Consider the following 21,026-nt stretch of genomic DNA (forward strand, 5'->3'; position numbering starts at 1 on the left):
GGCAAGCGGTCGAATATGTAAACTTTCTGATCAAGCGAAGCAAAGAGATGCTTTTGGTGGGAGGGAGGTTCCTTCAGGATCGCTGGACCTTCGATCCTTGGGTCCAAGGCCTAATCAAGATGGGACTAGGATGGGAAGTAGACAAGCCTCCACCATCATTTCCTCAACTCTTCCTACACTCTAAAACCCTCCTGGAAGAGTACACCTTAGAGCTCTAGAACATACAGGTGGTAAGGACAGTATAGACCATCGAATTCCAGGGAAGGCTGTTTGGTGTTCACGAGGACTCAAGAAAACTCAGTCATTCTGGACTTGTCGCCACTCAACAAGTTCAAATAAAACAGCAAGTTCAGAATATTAATCCTTCTGAACATAAGGACCTTATTTCAAAAAGGGGTGTTCGCAGTCTTGTCTGACCTGAAAGATGTCTATTGGCAACTTCCAATCAGTCACCCCCTCCCCTCCTACCTAGGATTCAAGTTACAGAGGATAACGTATGTCCTAGGAAAGATACTTGTCAGACTAAACACAGTCCTAAGCATCTTCACGGGATTGGCGGACACAGTCACGCAAAAACCAAGGCTGAGGTGGGCAGCACCCAAAGTGGCTGGTCTATGAGCATCCAAGTAAGTGATCTGGTTCCCGGAACATCGGGGATGCAAGATAAGCTTCAAGAAGTCTCGATTCTCTCCAGCTCAAAGGCTTCAATGGTTAAAAAACCATTGAAACCTGTGGTCACACCAACTCTCCTTTCCCTTGGGAATGTAAGAGGAGATCGCAGGGTCGGTAAAGAGACTATGGTAATCATTCAGGATTCCAAGACGCTAACAGGGAGGAGTTCAGAACTCTCTCCAGTTCGCAATAGTGACAGACCCAGTGCTAAGAGCACAGCTGAAAGATGCGTTAAGAGTCTGGAGAAGATACGCATCAAACGCTTGAAGAGATTTAAAAGGACCGATATCGGTCTTTCCTTAATCGCTTCCCTAACAATGGTCAAAGGCCAAAAGCCTATTGAAGACCATGCCCTTGCAACTACCCCGACTACTGAAGATCATCCGCATGGATGCCTAGTCGGAAGACTGGGGTATTCACTCCCATCAGAGGAAAGTCCAAGGGATTCGGTCATTTCTATCCAAGGCCATGTTGGTCCTGTCATGGGTAGAGAAACTTTCTCCACGCAGATCAGATCTCCTCAGGGTGATCTGGGACATCGAAGCGATAATGAGACGTCAGAACCGACAAGGCTAGAGAACGTCTCATACAGTCTAGGTGACGTTAACCGTCCCTTACCTAAAGGGATGGCACCTATCAGCAGTTCATGTACAATCAATCTGCAATGTGACAGTGGATGCTCTACTCGGGCTCAAGCCGATAGAGTTAGAATGGTCCACAGACGCAGTCCTATTCTCTCCCAGATGGGAACAAGTCCCCGAGCTGCAGATCGACCTCTTCATCACGAACGTCTTCAAGAAACTACCTCGATATATAGCCCCATACGAGGATCCTCTAGTGGAGATAACAGACATCATGTCTCTAGTATAGAAGGGATGGACTCAGGAATTCCTGTTCATCCCATCCAATCTCCTGCTGAAGGTCCTCAACATGCTGAGATCATTCTAGGGAGGAGTGGATCTGTGGGCTCCCAAGTAGCCCAAGAGCAATCTGTTCCCTTTAGTGAAGGAACTGAAGCTGAGATTGGTCCTAGTTCTGAACCCACAACTATCTCAGAAGGTTCAGAAGTTAATTGCCTTCGATTTATCACAGATAGCCCAAACCCTTCATTTCATGATTTTCTTGCCTAGCGGTTAGGAAAAGATTTGGGATCTCAGAAGGAAATATAGAATTCTTAGAAGAATACAAGTCTAAGTCAACCAGAAGACAATATGAGTCTTCTTGGAAAAAGTGGGTTGCTTTTGTAAAAGCAAAAGGACTGAAAGAAATTTCAATGAACTTCTGTCTGTCCTTCTTTGTCCACCTTCATAATCAAGGTCTGGCAGCCAACACGATAACTACGTGCAAGTCAGCCTTGACTAGACCTCTTCTGTATGCCTTTCAAGTGGATCTGGCAAATGAAATCTTTAATAAAATTCCGAAGGCATGTGCAAGGCTTAGGCCAGCAGCACTGCCAAAGCCCATCTCATGGTCTTTGGACAAGGTCCTACATTATGCCTCATCTGTGAACAATGAAGATTGTTCCCTCAAGGATCTAACCCAATAGGTTATTTTTCTGTTCTCTATAGCCTCCGAGGCAAGAATTAGTGAAATAGTGGCCCTATCTAGAGATGAGGGGCACATTCAGTTCACAGAAGTGGGAGAACTGAATTTCTTTCCTGATCCTACCTTTCTCGCTAAGAACGAGCTACCCACTAAGAGGTGGGGTCCCTGGAGAATCTGCCCTCTGAAGGAAAATGTCTCTCTATGTCCTGTAGAATGTCTAAAGGTCTATCTTCGTAGAACTTCAGACTTCAGGGGAGGACAGCTTTTTAAAGGAGAAACCTCTGGATCAAACTTATCTCTAAAACAACTGAGGGCGAAGCTCACCTACTTTATTCGCAGAGCAGATCCTGACAGTACTCCCGCAGGTCATAATCTAAGAAAAATTGCTTCATCACTGAAGTTTTTTTCAGTATATGGACCTTGAGCGTCTTCGCTCATATACTGGATGGAAATCATCCAGGGTGTTCTACAAACACTATGCTAAGCAGGTCCATGAACTGAAGCATTATGTGGTGGCGGCAGGTAGTGTATTAAAACCTGTTGTCTAATTCTGCTATGAACAGTTAATTGATTGGGACTGTCAATTAAAGGGAGAAGGTGTCAGCACTTTTAGTGTGATCCCCTTTTAAATGAGTGTTACCATGGTGACACTAATTCTGTTCAAAATCTCAGGTGTGGAATTATACAGATAGCACTAGTGCCGTGTGTACGTAGTACACAGTGTTGATAAAATATAACAGGTACAGAAATTATGAAGAGAAATTTTATCATAAACTTTTCTTCAGTCTGAGAGTGGCACTCATCATTTCTTCCCTTTCAAAAGGGAAAAATAATTTCTGTATATGTCGCAGGTATAATTCCTTTATCATACTACATACATTTTAGTTGTTAATTCACCTAGTCATTTAAGAAATAAATGTCTATTAGAATGTAATTGTGTCCTAATTCGCCCGACAATTGCATGTTTAAGATGTCAGAGTCCTTTGACTTACTCATGTAAGTACTGTATACTTCATATCACTGTATGCTTGCAAACAATGGATGTAATGGACACTGATATTGGTTCGGCAATATATACAAACCATGATACTGTTTGTATACTCAGTGTATACTTATGTTTGTTCACATAATACTGTATATGCTAACCTTGAGGCCCCTTTTCTACCGTCTAGAATGACTCTTCCCTGTAGCGGGCAGGAAGCACTAACATCGTTCATGATTAGTGATGATGACGTATAACGGTAACGTCAATTGTCTCAAATGGTCCAAATGACCATAGAAATATTGTCCCAAGGTTAAGGCACTGATGAAAATCCACAGATACATTAATACTCTCGTATGCTTCCATCAGGACGACATGGCTTGAGCCCAAAAAACGGATTTTTGTGAAGCGAATAATCTATTTTTGGGTGAGATAGCCATGTCGTCCTGATGGACCCACCTTTCTTTTCTAAAGAAAAGAACTTCACAGTATCCCTCCTGAAGCTACTGTATCTGTAGCACCATGCTCAATGCTACAAGGAATGTCCACCATCTTGGATATGGCGCTGTTGTGATACTCAATAGTAGTATGGGAGCTAGGGTAACCCTGATACAGCTCCCCTTCTAATTCTGCCACTTTCCCCCTCAAAGCGTAAATGCTATTCGGGGTGCAGATTGCTATGTGGGGTGTCAAGAATACGTCCCGATGTTATGCGATATCCTTGAGAGAAATTTAAGGATATTCACGCCAGGAGTTAGAATTCTGGAGACCTAAAGGTAAATTCTCTGGGAATATCACTGAAGTCAAATATCCCTAGGAAGCTGCTCTTAGGAACCTTCCATCAGGACGACATGGCTATCTCACCCATAAATAGATTTTTCGCTTCGCTCAAAGTTTATTTCATTGTTTCCTTTCCTCATTGGGCTACTTTTTCTTGTTGAAGCCCTTAGGCTTATAGCATAGGCTTTTCCAATTATGGTTGTAGCTTAGCTAATGATAACAACAACACTGTTTCTAGTAAGGCGACTCGCACCGTTCAAACTCACCGTACACATAGCCTTCATCTACACTACATTGCTACTGTAGGGTATGGTATTTTGCATACAGTACTGTAAAGCTGTTAATATAACAATATCAATAATACACAATTAATACAATAACGCAATAAAAATTAAAAGAAAAATGATATTTTGATTATAAAATAAATTTTTGAATATACTTACCCGGTGAATATATAATAGCTGACGTCTCGGATGGCTCGACAGAAACACAAAAACTCGCGAGCGATCGCCGTGAAGGTTGCAGGTGTGCCCACCAGCGCCGACTATCGGTCAGATACCGCATATACATGTAAACAGCTCCAGTTCTTCTCATTCCGCTGGGTCTCTATCGGGGAGGAAGGGAGGGCCTTTAATTTATATATTCACCGGGTAAGTATATTAAAAAATTTATTTTATAATCAAAATATCATTTTTAAATATTAAACTTAGCCGGTGAATATATAATAGCTGATTCACACCCATGGTGGTGGGTAGAGACCAGTATTAATACAATTACGGCGTATATGCTTAGAGTTTTTGACAGTTATATCATAACAAAACCCAAATAAGTATAGGTACCTGGTAAGGAAGCTGACTCTGACGATTACTCTGCCTTGTTAGTCCGCTTTCCTCACGAAGCCCAGCCATCCTCTCAGGATGCTGAAAGACTCCCAGGAGCTGTTATATCCAGGGCGGCAACCCATACAACAGGACCTCATCAAAACCCTTAATCTGGGCGCTCTCAAGAAATGATATTTGACCACCCGCCAAATCAAAAAGGATGCGAAAAGCTTCTTAGCCTTCCGTACAACCCAAAACAAGATTAAAAACATTTCAAGAGAAAGATTAAAAGGATATTGGAATTAAGGGAATGTAGTGGTAGAACCCTCACCCACTACTGCACTCGCTGCAACGAATGGACCCAGTGTGTAGCAGTCCTCATAAAGAGTCTGGACATCTTTTAAGTAAAATGAAGCGAATACCGACTTGCTTCTCCAAAAGGTCGCGTCCATAATACTTCGCAGAGATCTGTTTTGCTTAAAGGCCACTGAAGTTGCTATAGCTCTTACTTCGTGCGTCTTAACCTTAAGCAAGCAACGGTCTTTTTCACTCAAGTGAGAATGAGCCTCTTGGATTAAAAATCTAATAAAATACGACAAAGCATTTTTAGACATAGGCAATGATGGCTTCTTAACTGAGCACCACAAGGCCTCAGATCCACCTCGTAAGGATTTGGTACGAGCTAAATAAAACTTAAGAGCTCTAACTGGACACAGTACTCTTTCAAGCTCGTTGCCTACGATCTCTGACAGGCAAGGTATATCAAATGACTTAGGCCAAGGACGAGAAGGCAGTTCATTTTTGGCCAAGAAACCAAGCTGAAGTGAACATGTGGCTTTATCTGTGGAAAAGCCGATGTTCCTACTGAAGGCATGGATCTCACTGACCCTTTTAGCCGAAGCCAAGCACACTAAGAAAAGTGTCTTGAGGGTGAGATCCTTCAGGGAGGCTGAATGTAATGGCTCAAACCTGTCGGACATTAGGAACCTTAGGACCACGTCTAAGTTCCATCCAGGAGTTGCCATACGACGCTCCTTAGAGGTCTCGAAAGACTTAAGGAGATCTTGGAGATCTTTATTATTGGAAAGATCTAAGCCTCTATGTCTGAATACAGACGCCAACATGCTCCTGTAGCCCTTAATAGTGGGCGCTGAGAGGGAGCGAACATTTCTCAGATGTAGGAGAAAGTCTGCGATTTGGGCTACAGAGGTACTGGAAGAGGAAATGGATGATGACTTGCACCAGTCTCTAAAGACTTCCCACTTCGACGGGTATACTTTGATGGTAGAAGCTCTCCTAGCTCTCGCAATCGCTCTGGCTGCCTCCTTCGAAAAGCCTCGAGCTCTTGAGAGTCTTTCGATAGTCTGAAGGCAGTCAGACGAAGCGCGGGGAGGCTTTGATGAAGATCCCTTACGTGGGGCTGCCGTAAGAGATCCATTCTTAGAGGAAGACTCCTTGGAACGTCTACCAGCCATTGAAGTACCTCTGTGAACCACTCTCTCGCGGGCCAGAGGGGAGCAACCAACGTCAACCTTGTCCCTTCGTGAGAGGCGAACTTCTGCAGTACCTTGTTGACGATCTTGAACGGTGGGAATGTGTACGCGTCCAGGTGAGACCAGTCCAGTAGAAACGCATCTATATGGGTCGCCTCTGGATCTGGGACTGGCGAGCAATAGGTCGGGAGCCTTTTGGTCAACGAGGTGGCAAAGAGGTCTATGGAGGGTTGACCCCAAGTCACCCAAAGACTCTTGCACACGTCCTTGTGGAGGGTCCATTCCGTGGGGATCACCTGACCTCTCCGACTGAGACAGTCTGCTAAGACGTTCAAGTCCCCCTGGATGAATCTCGTCAACAGGGAGATGCCTCGATTTTTTTGACCAGATGAGGAGGTCCCTTGCGATGACGAACAGTGTGTGGGAGTGAGTACCTCCTTGCTTGGAGATGTACGCCAATGCTGTGGTGTTGTCTGAATTGACCTCTACCACTTTGTTTCGAAGAATGCTCTCGAAACTCATCAAGGCCAAGTGAACCGCTAACAGCTCCTTGCCGTTGATGTGCATGCTCTTCTGATTCGACGTCCAAAGACCCGAACATTCCCGACCGTCCAGAGTCGCTCCCCAACCCAAATCCGACGCGTCTGAGAACAGCACGTGGTTTGGGTTCTTGACTGCCAGGGACAGACCCTCTCTCAGACTTATGTTGCTGTCCCACCAGTTCAGGCATGCTTTTACTGGCTCGGAGACCGGGATTGACACAGCTTCTAAAGTCTTGCTCTTATTCCAGTGTGAGTCTAGATGGAACTGGAGAGGGGGAAGGTGAAGTCTCCCTAGCGAGACAAACTGCTCCAGGGATGACAGAGTCCCTACGAGGCTCATCCAACCTCTTACTGAACAACGGTCTTTTTTCAGCATGAGTCGGACTTTGAGCAGGCCTTGCTCTATTCGGGTGGCAGACGGAAAAGCCCGAAAAACTAGACTGCGAATCTCCATCCCCAAATAGAGAATCGTCTGGGATGGAATCAGTTGAGACTTTTCTAAGTTTACCAATAGTCCCAACTCCTTTGCCAGACCCAACGTCCAGTGAAGGTCCTGCAGACAGTGATGACGGGACGATGCTCTGAGAAGCCAGTCGCCCAAGTACAGGGAGGCTCGAATTCCCGATAAATGAAGGAATTTTGCCACATTCCTCATGAGCCTCGTAAACACGAGAGGAGCAGGGCTGAGGCCGAAGCACAGTGCTCGAAACTGGTACACCACATTCCTGTAAACAAACCTCAGATACGGTTGAGAATCTGGGTGAATAGGAATGTGGAAGTACGCATCCTGCAGGTCGAGAGAGACCATCCAGTCTCCCTCTCTGACCGCTGCTAGGACGGACTTCGTGGTCTCCATCGTAAATTTTGTTTTCGTAACAAAAACGTTGAGCGCACTGACGTCCAGCACTGGCCTCCAACCTCCCGTATGCTTTGGGACTAGGAAGAGACAGTTGTAAAATCCCGGTGATTGAAGGTCCGAGACTTTCACCACCGCTCCCTTCTCTAGCAACAGACACACCTGCTGATGTAGAGCTTGTCTCCTTGACTCCTCTCGATACCTGGGAGAGAGGTCTAGAGGAACTGTTACTAGAGGAGGTCTGCGTACAAAAGGTATTTTGTACCCCTCCTTGAGCAACAACACAGACTCTTAATCTGCACCCCTCTTCTCCCAGGCCTGCCAGAAGTTCTTCAGTCTGGCCCCTACCGCTGTCTGAGGACATGGGCAGTCAGACTCTGCCACGGGAGGACTTGGATCCTCTCCTCTTGCCTCTCTTTCCGTCGGCACGAGCGCCTCCCCTGCTGGGGGCTCTGCCACGAAAGGGCGGGATAAACCTAGATGCAGGAGCATCGATTCTGGGCCTCACAACAAAAGATGAAGAAGGAGCTCCCTTGCGAGCAGAAGTAGCCATCAGGTCATGTGTATCCTTCTGTACAAGCGAAGCAGCAATGTCCTTGATCAGCTGTTGAGGAAACAAGGCAGCCGATAAGGGGGCAAAGAGAAGCTCCGATCTTTGACAGGGAGTAACTCCTGCTGAAAGGAAAGAGCAAAGGGTTTCCCTCTTTTTCAGGACTCCAGACGTAAAGGTGGCGGCGAGCTCATTGGAGCCATCGCGGATGGCTTTGTCCATACAAGACATAATAAGCACGGAAACATCCTGGTCGGCAGACGAGATCTTCCTGCTTAATGCTCCTAGAGACCAATCTAAAAAGTTAAAAACTTCGAAAGCCCTGTAAACCCCTTTAAGGAGATGGTCAAGGTCCGAGGAGAACCAACAAATTTTAGAGCGTCTCATGGCCAGGCGACGGGGAGAGTCTACGAGGCTTGAGAAGTCACCATGGGCAGAGGCAGGGACTCCCAAGCCGAGAACTTCTCCCGTGTCATACCAGACGCTTGCTCTAGAAGCTAGTTTAAAAGGAGGGAAGGCAAAGGCCGTCTTCCCCAAACTCCTCCTGGTAACCAACCAGTCGCCTAGTAGACGTAAAGCCCTCTTAGAAGAGCGAGAGAGCACTAGCTTAGTAAAAGAAGGCTTGGCAGCAGCTAAGCCTAGCGCAAACTCTGACGGAGGCGAACGAGGAGCAGCAGTAACAAAATGGTCTGGGAAAAGATCCTTAAAAATCATCATGATTTTCTTATAATCCATAGAAGGTTGCGCAGCCTTAGGCTCTTCAACGTCTGACAAAACATCCAAAGGATTATCAGTAGGCGGAGGATCAGCAACATCCTCATCTGAAGGAACCTCGTCCGGTGGCAATGCTTGACAAGCAAAGTCCACACGCAAAGGAGCATCAGTAGCAGTCAAGGAAGCTACGTCATGTAACTGCTGAAAGGACTGACCAGCAACAACAACAGGAGCGAGAGGACGCTCGACGTCAAGTCGAGACTGCCTTGACTGCCTAGATTGAGCAGTTAAAACAACCCTTAACTGCGGTGCTTGACGCTCAACGTCAAAACAAGGCAACTGAGCTGGTTGGCGAACGTCCTGAACGTCAACAGGAGACTGCGGCAGCGGCTGAACGTCAACACGAGACTGCGGCAGCGGCTGAACGTCAACACGAGACTGCGGCAGCGGCTGAAAGTCAACACGGGACTGCATCGAGTGAGGCTCCAAGTCACGTGACTTGACGTGACAAACTACCGACATCACGTTTCGTAACGTCAACAGGACGAGTAAAGGCTCGTTTGGGCGGCTGACGGCCAGGATCTCAATCAGCGTAACGGCGAGGATCATCGTGAACCTGCTCAACGGTATACTCCTCCATAAGGGAGGCAAGCTTATTCTGCATATCCGGCAGGACAACCCATTTAGGATCAACGGGAGTCGGTACGGGCCGAGACGATGGTAACGTCTGTGACGGCAAAACATTGCCTTTACTGAGACTCTCAGAGCCCGTGTTACGCTTTCTTTTAAGCGGCGAGCAGTCTCCCGACGACTGCAAAGGGTCAGAGCTGTCCCAATGGCTACAGCCAGGACGCTGGACCTGTCCTGAAGGGACTGACTTCCGCTTTAAGGGTCTAGAAACTTTGCTCCACGGTTTCTTTCGCGAGAAGCCTTCGGATGACGAGGAGAAAACAGCCTCGCTCGTCTTATGGTAGGGGCAGTCTTGACGAGACACGCCCGATACCATAGAGGGAACGTCTGTTCGTTGGTTAAAGCCTCTCGTCCCCATAAGTCCTACGACATTACTTCTCCCTGGTGCATGGGATCCTGAAAGAGGTCTCGGACTAGGAGAACGACAAACACGAACAGACGAACCCTCGGTCGCAACACTAAAAACACTTTGCGCACTAATCACTTTATCCCCACGATTTTCTGAATTGGCACTCACTTTAACACATTCACATCCGCCATGAGTTGATTACGGTCCGATGCTAAGGACTCAACTCTCTCGCCCAAAGCTTGAATGGCAAGCAACATATCCCGCATGGATGGTTCATGAATGCTAGTAGAGGGTTCAGGTACAACTACTACAGGGGAAGGATTAGGTTCAGGGGCATGGGAGGAGGAAAAATCCAATGACCTAGAGGAGCTTCTCCTCACCCTATCTCTCTCAAGCTTACGAGAATATTTATCAAACTCTAGCCAGTCGAATTCCGAAAGTACCACGCACTCATCACACCGATCTCCTAATTGGCAGGTTTTACCCCGGCAATTAGAACACACGGTATGAGGGTCGAGAGAGGCCTTTGGAAGACGTTTGTTACAATCCCTAGCATTACATTTATGAAATTTAGGAATAGGAGAAGGGTCAGCCATTTTGAAAAGTCCAAGAAAATCCAAAAACAATCCAAAGTCATCAACAAAAAACACTATCCAAAAAAGGGTTCAAGAGTTTTAATTGAAGAGAAAAACACCTGTCACTGCGAAAGCTCAAAACCAAAAAGTACTTCACCAAGAATGACGAAAAAACTCCAGGTTAACAGCGAGTGGAATCAACTTGTTGACAAGACCGACAGAGAAGAACTGGAGCTGTTTACATGTATATGCGGTATCTGACCGATAGTCGGCGCTGGTGGGCACACCCGCAACCTTCACGGCGATCGCTCGTGAGTTTTTGTGTTTCTGTCGAGCCGTCCGAGACGTCAGCTATTATATATTCACCGGCTAAGTTTAATATTTAAAAAGTATCAGTACAACATCACAAACCATTTACGTATGAAGTTCTAAGCGAAAAAATCTGAAACATGATGCAACTGATGAGCAGTCGACTGTTTGGCAAGTGGAGTAGCATAATGAACCACACTTTACACTAAAATACACAGGTTTTTTTACATTACAACGTGATTCTACACAAAGAGGACTGAAGCAGAAGATGGACAGTGAGAAGAGATGATGCAAGCTGAGGCCGAGTTAGTGAGAGAAGGGGTGTTATGCTGTACAGAGAGTGAAACAACACAAGGCATGCTGGGTGTAAAGGAGTGCAGCCATTTTGAAATTGTCGGGCAATGAGAGTACTTAATTACAAACCACAAATACATGATTTTTTTTTCTATTTAATAGATTATACGGTTCTCTGTATTACAGATGACCGAATCTACGAAGGTAGAACCTGGGAATATCATGGGCTGACTGTACAAACTTTTCTGTCTTATTCAATAATCAAACTAACTAGTAAAAATTTCAATTGCCAAATGAAAACTTCTTCAAAGAGCAGTTTGAACCTCAATTAAAAATCTAATTTCATTTAGCAGGAGTACAGTATACTGTATATAATTTTTAAAAACATGGTTCACCAGGATCTAACATCTTTAATTCTTGCCATATCTAGTAAACAATTGCTAAGTATTATAATAAGGATTATAGTAAATAAAGGTTTGATAAAAGTTAAAAGCCAAAAATCAAGGTATACATACATGAAGTCTTTCACTCAGCCCAAAGGGTCCTAGCACATAGGTTAATTTTCTGTGGACAGTGAATGCCATTGTTTCATGGTGCCTAGAAAAAGTGGAGGGGGAAATTGGCTTGTGCGCAGGCATCCATACAGACGCACCCATTCTATTTCTCGCCACAAAACAGTGGTAGCCACCGTCCACTGAAAATTGGCCGTGTGAACAGTTCAAAATCTTATCTATATTTTCTTGACTTTCGTGAAGTGTTTAACCAACTGAATGACTTGAACATCCGTCATGACCCAATTCCTGTTAGTTTACTTTAATACATCATTAATAATAAAATAACATTTCTATGATACCCAATATTTTAGCGAGTAGAAAATGTTGGACAAAGGTCCACACATTTATCATCATACTATATTGAATGTTTATGTTCATACAAACTATACTGAAATATCTGTATATATGAGTTGGGATTCAACAAAAAATTACATATTTTTAAAAATTATCAGTATTATTCCTAGGTGTACAAACCTGAGTCCTTTAATAAGTAATGTCTTCAACGGAGATGGAATAGCATTAAATTCGTCAAGAAGGTAGTAAGCATCGGTGAGTAGCCCCGCCCACTTTCCTATCAAAGACTTCACTTTTGATCCTGGGCTCAAGACTGAGCAGGGTAGCTGTAGTGGAAAGTTCAACTTTAAAGGGTATGTTTGTACACCAGTAAACAAACCCTGCAACCCTGTTGTCTAAACCTCAGGATATAGAAAATGATCTCCATTGGTGGCAAAACAAGGAGAACCTGTTAGCAGGAACCTGCCTTCAAGCTCCTCCCCATAATTCCTTCTGTTCACAGATGCTTTTCACCAAGGGTGGTGTGCTCACCTAAGGAGGAGAACAAATCCCGGTCCTATGGTCAAGAAAGGACAGGGCCTTTCGCATCAATTTCTTGGAAAGGAAGCAGCACAACTAGTATTACTCCACTCCCCAAAGACCCTGATAGGTCACTCTGTGGGGCTGATGAGCAACAACTCCAAGGCAGTGTTCTACATCTCCAAAAAAGAAGGCGCAGCCTCCCTCCTGCTATGCAATCTAGCAGTAGAGATAATAAAGTGGGCACAGTTCCAAGCAATCTATCTCGGCGAGGTTTATCCCCGGGAAGAATGTCATTGCAGACTATCTGAGCAGTCGAGGGATGACAGTTGATTCACAATGGTCTTTGCTTCCTCTAGTGGTGAAGAGACTTTTGACAAGTTCACCACTCACCTGAATCACAAACTCCAGTCCCAGACTCAGCTGCAGTTATGAAAGATGTATTTCAACACCCTTGGGATGGACTAGACCTTTACGCCTTGCCGCATTCAATCTGACTCGTCAGACACTGAACAGAGTCTGAACATCCCAGGGAGTCAGAGTAACGCTAGCAGCTCCAAAGTGGTCAGCAGTGGAAGGGTTTTCAGACCTGCTGAAGCTTCTCACGTAAATTCCAATAGAACTTCCAGAATGGCCAAACCTGCTGCAACACCCACACACAAGAAAGTTCCATGACACAGTGCATTGCCTGTCTCTTCATGATTGGAGACTATCCAGCATCTCCTCCAAAAAAAAAGGCTTTGAGACCAACTGCGAAATAACTTTTCGGAAATCCCGAAAGTTTTCTGCCGCAGTATACCAGGCGAGGTGGAAAACCTTCCATGATTGGTGTCAAAGGGGGAATACTGCTTCAATCAAGGCCACTATTCCCCTGATTACAGACTTTTTGGTGTTCTTGAAGAACAAGAAATCCTTTTCAGTCACTGCGGTGAAAGGTTACCGCTCGGCCTTGAGCCAGGTATTCAAACTGAAAGGGCTTGATCTCTCCTCGGCCTGGGAACTCTCAGCTCTTATTAGGAGTTTTGAGCAGTCTTGCCTTCCTCGAGAAATAAAACGACCTTCCTGAGATGTGACTAAAGTTCTACCAGCCTTCAAGCAAGCTCCTTAGACAGGGACCTTTTCTTAAGAGTGTCTTCTTCCTTACTTTAGTGTCAGCCAAGTGAGTAAGCAAGTTACATCTATCTTATGTCACATTCCAGACAGTGGAGAGAACTATCTTCATCTTTTTTTCCCGAATTTGTAGAAAACGATATCAGAATATTCTGTTCAGTAAGAGCAGTGCATAAATATCAGATAAGATTGCAGTTTCTTAGACCTAAAATCTCAAATTTCTTTGTGAGCATTGGCCACTCCAAAAAGAAAATATTCAGAAACACAAACTCTTTCTGGTTAAGAGAAACAATCATGAGAGCCTATAAATACTAGGGGGAAGCATAATTACGGGGGCCCCCTCAAAAAGGTGATATATCCTCAAAGGAAGCGTCACCAAGGGCTATGATATACAGTAATGCCTCACAACATGAAATTAATTTGTTCTGAAGTGGCTTTCATAAAATTATTTTTTCGTGTTGTGAGTCAAATTTTGGATGTAAATAGCCTAATTTGTTCCAAACCCTACAAAACACAACATTAAATCTTATAATAAAGCTACAGTATAACCAGAATAAAATACTGTACAGCCAAATACATTTGAACCATTCAATATACCTAAACTAACTGTTAATACCTGTAAATTATGTATCTATTAGAACAATGTAATAATAAATGGAAAATAATACAATACATACAGTACAATACTGTACATATACAAAATATACAGTACCGTATGTACTGGACTATTATAGTTACCCCTAATATAGACAAAAGCTACATTTTCCATTGTGTAAACTGCTTTTCTTAAACTTTTTTTAATGGGTGCCGGATTCTATTTTTGGCCTGGCTGGAAAATCTCTTTTCTTAACACGAAACATTTTTCAAAATGCAAGTCATAAAAATATTCGCATCTCATTTTGCAGCATAAAAATTTCGTGAGCAGATTCTTTTGTGAAGAGAGGTATGACTGTACATGGGCTTGCCACAACACTAGTATTCCGTAAAAACCGCTCTGTACCACAAGTCCTCAAAAAAAACCTTGTACAGACCATTATCTAAAAGATTGTACACACAGGTCTTTCATACACTTTTTAAATAATCCAACTACAGTATAAGCTCTTATGGGACACGTAACTGTTCTTATCTCAGGCATCATTTATTCGCCGCAATATAAGGGTATGCAATGGGCACTAAGGTGGATGGTGATCTTGTTTCGACTTGAAGCCTTCTCTTAGAATTCACCTGAATGCAAGAAAGAATGCCTTGAATTAAAGTATTTGATGATATATTTCAACACTTGGTTTTTACATCACTTCACGCCTGACAAAGAATATTATTCTCTAGAATCGAACGTATGGCCTTGCCTCTTTATGACCCAGCTAAACTGTTCACATACAATTCACCTTGATCCCTTTGCTATTACTTACAGTAATTGTATTTATGAAAGAGACAGTATACCTTTCAACTTCACAGAGACTTCCTCCCACTTAAGGAAGGCTCCTATATAAATGACTCAGAAGTTTGCTTACCACCCCTCCTTCAACTCATCCAAGAACAGTTGCATGTATAGAGGCGGAGATTCAAGTATGTCTCCCCTGGTGAGGTTGTTCTCGTCAAGCCACCAGGTTAGATTGTCCTGGACCTTTTGCCCCACTGAAAGAGGATGGAACGGGGAATCCCTCTTGGCTGACCCTTGATCCCTCAGACGATCATAGGTGCTGGTACTTCCATCTTGGACAGGAATGGTTGCATAACCTCCTTGAAACTGCAAATGCAATCGTCTGTTGGAAACACTTTCGCTGCTGACGTGCCTATCAGCATGCCCAGGTACTTAACTTCTGCTCGAATTTGATTTTTCGAAGTTAATCACAATGCCCAGATCATAGCAAAATTAGAGAATTCAATCTCGATCCTGGAACACCTACCTCTCCGAAGAAGTGAGGATCAACCAATCGTCAAGATACATTAGCAAACATATCCCTCATGAGTGGATGGCCCCAAGCAGCTACCAAAGTGAACAACCGAGTGAACACCTGGGGAGCTTGCTCACATTCTTAAGCAATGAGTCTTGAACTGGTACACCATATAGAAGAGGCAGAAATGGAGATACTTTCCAGAGAACTCATGAACAAGCAATTAAAAGTATGAAAGACAGCACAGATTGTACTATTTCTATCCTGAACTTCATTTGATGAAAAAACTTCCAGTGAAGAGAGATCCATGACCAGCCTGCAGGTCCCAGTTGCCTTCTCCACTAGCAAGAGCAGATTGTATATGTTCAGAGACTCGTCTCAAACGACTTTGAGTGAGTTATTCTCCAACATCTCTTCCATCTCTGTCCACAAGGCCAGTGGAAGTAGCATTGCTGTTGTGGGGGGGGGGGGAGCTAACCCCCAGGAGCTTAACAGCTATGCCAACTTCACTGAAGTCATACTCCTATTAAAGTTCAAAGGTTTGTATTAAGTATAAGAACAAATCCCTCTAGCAAAACAATCTGCCAGCACATTTACAGTGTTCAATCTAAAAGATAAAGTAAAAGATTAAACAAGACAGCAGAGCCGTACATGTGTACTGAATTGGTCTACCTGGTGAGTGGGCGGGGCTTACTCTCCAGCCACTAGTAACAATGACAACCTTGTTAAAGGTTTAATCCTGGATAGGTATCATTACTTGACCACCTTAATTAGGTCTCGATGGGTCGACCTCGACCCAAGGACACAAAAAAGTTCATAAAAAAATCATTTAAGAAGCAATTCACAATCTTTTACTATTAAAAAAAAACTTCAAAGAATATTCTATTCTTCCAAAATAGTAAATGAAAGCTAAGTCTAAAATAAATAATTATTACAAATAAATTAAAAAAATAAGTATAAAGAAAAAATTACTTTACAAAAAAATTCACATAATCTAAATATGGAAATATGCTAAAAATATTGTAAGCACTTATTTTACGATAATTGAGCACCATTTGCTGAGTTCCAAGGGGGGAGGAACCATAAGGGAATGTTTCCTAAGATGAGAAAAAATGTGTATGTTTTTTTGGCTAAAAAATCTATCCTCTTTTCAACATTTTTCTGTGGTAGGTAAATGACATAGTTAGTGGCTGAAATTTTGACAGGATATTGTAATATTATCGTACAACAAAAATGTGGAAAAGAATTTCACTTGGATATTATTTAGTGTTATAAAAATGAGAAGTTTTTAGTTTTTTGTATTTTTTTCTTCGGATTTCTAATTTGATTTTTTCATCAATAAAATCATTATATCCATTGCTGAGCATGGTATTTATGCATGAAAATATCAGAAATCTTATAAAAAAGAGGAATACATAGAGCTATGCCAGCTTGTGTCGGATGTGCTCTCAAAATGGCCGCCAACCACACCACTTTGGAAGGTCAAATCTGCTAACTGAAATAGAGGAAGATATGTCAATATCAGCGAGTCATTTACTTATAAAATTGTTCGAGGATTTGCAAAAAAAATTATTATGGTAGCTAGAAAGAAGTTTATAGACTATTTTGTAATTAAAAATAATAAAATAATGATCGTAATTGAGTTATCATAAAGGTACAAACTTACAAAAACTGGAGCTATTTTATAAAAACATACGGGGTAGAAGACATTCACAAACACTTTACAACAATCCTTTTTCATATATGCCTAAACACTACTGCACATTCGATAATTATACAAAATTTTGATATTACACAACTTACCTTAATTAGGTATTGATGGGTCGAGCTCGACCCGAGGGTATCTCAGAAATAGCACAAGGAAAAGAGCTGGGATGAAATGCATCCTCCCCCAATTGCTGTGCAAACTCAACTGAGGTCTCACAGGTCGATATCACTCACAAACTAATATGGAAGAAAAAATTATGGCAAAAAAGTTTTTTTTTTTAACCTAGGGTCGTGTACGACCCACCACACCTATCCAGGGTAGTCGTTTCAAGCTTTGCTGAAGTTATTTATACTTCTATTAAAGGACAATGGTTTGTAATAAGGTAGGAACAAATGCCATTTTCAATTAGAATAAAATAAAATGTTATCTTAATCCAAAGGAAACTCAATCACAGCCCTAAGCTACTCCAACTTTCAAGTAATATGGATTTTAACTCAGGCTAGCAACCTGTTTTTGAAGCAACAATGCCGGAGTGGATTCACACTCAATTTTAGTATGTCTTACAAGGAATTCACATCTATATCCTAATAAAATTTTCAAGTTGCTACATATATTTCTTTTAGAATTCTGCAGTGATATCAAGCTGTTAAATACTGCTGATAAAAGTTATTTAACAGACAACAGAAGACTGCATGCAAAAACTGCAAATACAAATTAAACTAAAAGTGTTTAAACATTGTTCATATACATTATCACTTGAAGTACTGTATAACAATCCAAAATAGGCAAAATACCCTGTGGGCTTTGAGCTTACTCTATCAAGAAATCTTGCAAGATTCTTCATCATTTACACTTGATCTAATGAGAATGGTTTATAAAGTTGTACAGAATTTAGAGAGAAATCTAATTATCTCATTCTTTCTGTGAAGTTATTCTCTATAAGTAACTGAACAAAACTTTATGGAATTCTTATTTTCTCATAAACTGACCAATAAGACTTGTTCAAGAACCTGAAAGAAACAGAAATGACATCAGAGTATAGCTGTACACTATATGAAATCTGAAAATGGCAAACTCCGAGGCTATATTCACAATATGGCTTGCACATCTTACTACACATGATAAAAATTATTGCAATGGCATAATTGATACCATAAACTTCCACATACCATCTCTATAAGATAAAGGGCCTCCTCTGGGTACAGACATCGACCAATGTCAGTCTCCACTCCCATATATTCCCAAAAAGTGCCAGTTTGATGGGTGAGTAGTACCATCTTTGAATTGTCTATCCATGTACCAGTTGCTAGTTGGTCCCTGTAAATATATTTCAGTCCTGTACAATGAATATATCTTCATACTAGAGCTACTGTACATACAATACAGATGAGTGACCAATATAATCAGAAATTTATAATAAATATTCTTCAAGACAGGCAGAAGTTGTATACAATGCAGATATGAAACTGAAAGAAGCAAAATTAATAGTAAAGACATATTACATTCATTTGCAGGCTAAGCTAACTTAATAGCACTCCATCGTTATCGATAATAACTTTGTAATAAAAATATTTTAATGCAATATTCATCAGTGAGATACATTGACTGAATGATTATTGAAAAGTTTCCTGGCATCACATCATAGGTCACTGATTTTACTACCAAATATATACCAATACTGTATTTAAATTAGTACATGTAACAATTCTACTTAATTTCTGACCTGATAATGTACTTAAACATAAAATTTTATATATGTTGAATTTTGTAAAACCGTTTTAGTTTAATTTGTATTATACAATTGTGATGTACATAATACTCTAGCATGATTACCAGAGGCTTAATACAATTTTAAGAGGCATAGTTTAGATTTTCAGAAAGCATTTACTCAAGAAGGAAAGCACATAGATATCAAGAATCAGATACAGTATACTTACCCACACTAATTTGCTAAATAAAATTTTTATGTCATCATACTGTTTTGTATACTAAAAACTAAGCAACTTTATTCAATAAACAAAAGAAAAGTTTATCTGGGACTTTGTGGACAAGATTGAGTGTTATTGGTAATCAGTATATAGAGAAAAATCCTCTCATACAGAAAAAGAAACTAAATTTTAATTACAATTTGTAGTTTTCCCAGGTATACAAACATGAATCCTCTATATGGGTTACTCCTAGTCTTGATTTTTACAACCAGACAATAAAAAAAAAAATGATTGTGTCATATTTCATTGCTAAGCAACTACTGCACATGCGGCCAAGGTAGGCTGCTCACAACGCTTGGTTGATTCCTCACATTCTCCTGGCTAAATACTTGCGGGACAGTTTTTAAGGCCGCTCATGAATGGCAGAGGCAAGGGACACTCACCAACCACTCAAGTACAGTCACACCCTCTTCCTTCAACATCTCAGCTCTCTCACTATCCATACCAGATGCTTTTCTTACTCTCGTTTCATCTAGTGCTCTCCTAACTCCCTCTCTTGTAATCTCTCTCTCATTCTCATCTCCCATCACCGGCACCTCAACACCTGCAACAGTAATTATATCTGCCTCCCTATTATCCTCAACATTCAGTAAACTTTCAAAATATTCCGCCCACCTTTTCCTTTCCTCCTCTCCTTTTAACAACCTTCCATTTCCATCTTTCACTGTCTCTTCAATTCTTGAACCAGCCTTCCTTACTCTCTTCACTTCTTTCCAAAACTTCTTCTTATTCTCTTCATATGAATGACCCAATCCCTGACCCCACCTCAGGTCAGCTGCCCTCTTTGCCTCACGTACCTTGCGGTTTATTTCCCCTTTTTTCTCTCTATATCTTTCATACTTCTCTACACTATTGCTCTGTAGCCATTCTTCAAAAGCCCTCTTTTTCTCTTCCACTTTTACCTTCACTCCTTCATTCCACCATTCACTGCCCTTCCTCATACTGCCCCCACCAAACTTCTTGCCACACACATCACTTGCAATCCCAACAAAATTTTCTTTTACTAACTTCCACTCCTCTAAATTACCCGTTTCTCTTACTTTCACTTCCTCATATGGCATTTTCAACCTTTCTTGATATTTACTTTTTACCCAGGTTTTATTAGTTCGTCAACCCTCACTAGTTCCCTTTTACATCCACCTACTCTATTCCCCGACTCATTTGCTACAACTAATTTTCCTTTCACCAAAAAATGATCAGACATACCGTTAGCCATATCCCTAAACATGTGCACGTCTTTCGATCTTCCAAACATTCTTTTAGTTATCAACACATAGTCCATTAACGCCCTTTCTACCACTCTTCCATTTGCCACTCTTACCCATGTATACTTGTTTTCATCTTTCTTTTTGAAAAAGCTAGAAATTATCACCATCTCTTGCTCAACACATATCTACCAGTCTCTCACCACTCTCATTTTCACCTGGTACGCCATACTTCCCAATGACACCTTCTACCTCTCTAGCACCCACTCTAGCATTTAAGTCACCCATGACAACTACATAATTCCTACCCAGTCTTTCTACACACCTAGTTAATTCATTCCAGAACTCATTCCGCTCTTCTTCACTTTTCTCACAATCTGACCCATACGCACTGGCAAAAGCCCAACATTCCCTACCCAACCTAACCCTCATCCACATTAACCTAGATGATATCTCCTTCCATTCCACTACTTTACCTGTCATCCATTCACTCAGCAATAAAGCCACACCTCTTGCTCTTCCCCTTTCAATCCCAGACATTACACAAAACATATAATAATAATAATAATAATAATAATAAT

At 42.0% G+C, this 21,026-nt stretch overlaps 1 protein-coding gene across 1 annotated transcript in view; it reads right to left on the reverse strand.

Annotated features, from left to right (window-relative positions):
- The window catches only part of LOC137624519 (uncharacterized), a 96,155-nt gene that overhangs the window by 27,018 nt on the left and 48,111 nt on the right, over window positions 1-21,026 (reverse strand). Inside the window, exon 4 of the mRNA XM_068355384.1 lies at window positions 18,422-18,569. Within this exon, the coding sequence (XP_068211485.1) occupies window positions 18,422-18,569 (148 nt within the window). The remainder of the gene's footprint in view (window positions 1-18,421; window positions 18,570-21,026) is intronic.

Source organism: Palaemon carinicauda, chromosome 31, assembly GCF_036898095.1.
Source record: "Palaemon carinicauda isolate YSFRI2023 chromosome 31, ASM3689809v2, whole genome shotgun sequence".
Classification (NCBI taxonomy): Eukaryota; Metazoa; Arthropoda; class Malacostraca; order Decapoda; family Palaemonidae; genus Palaemon; species Palaemon carinicauda.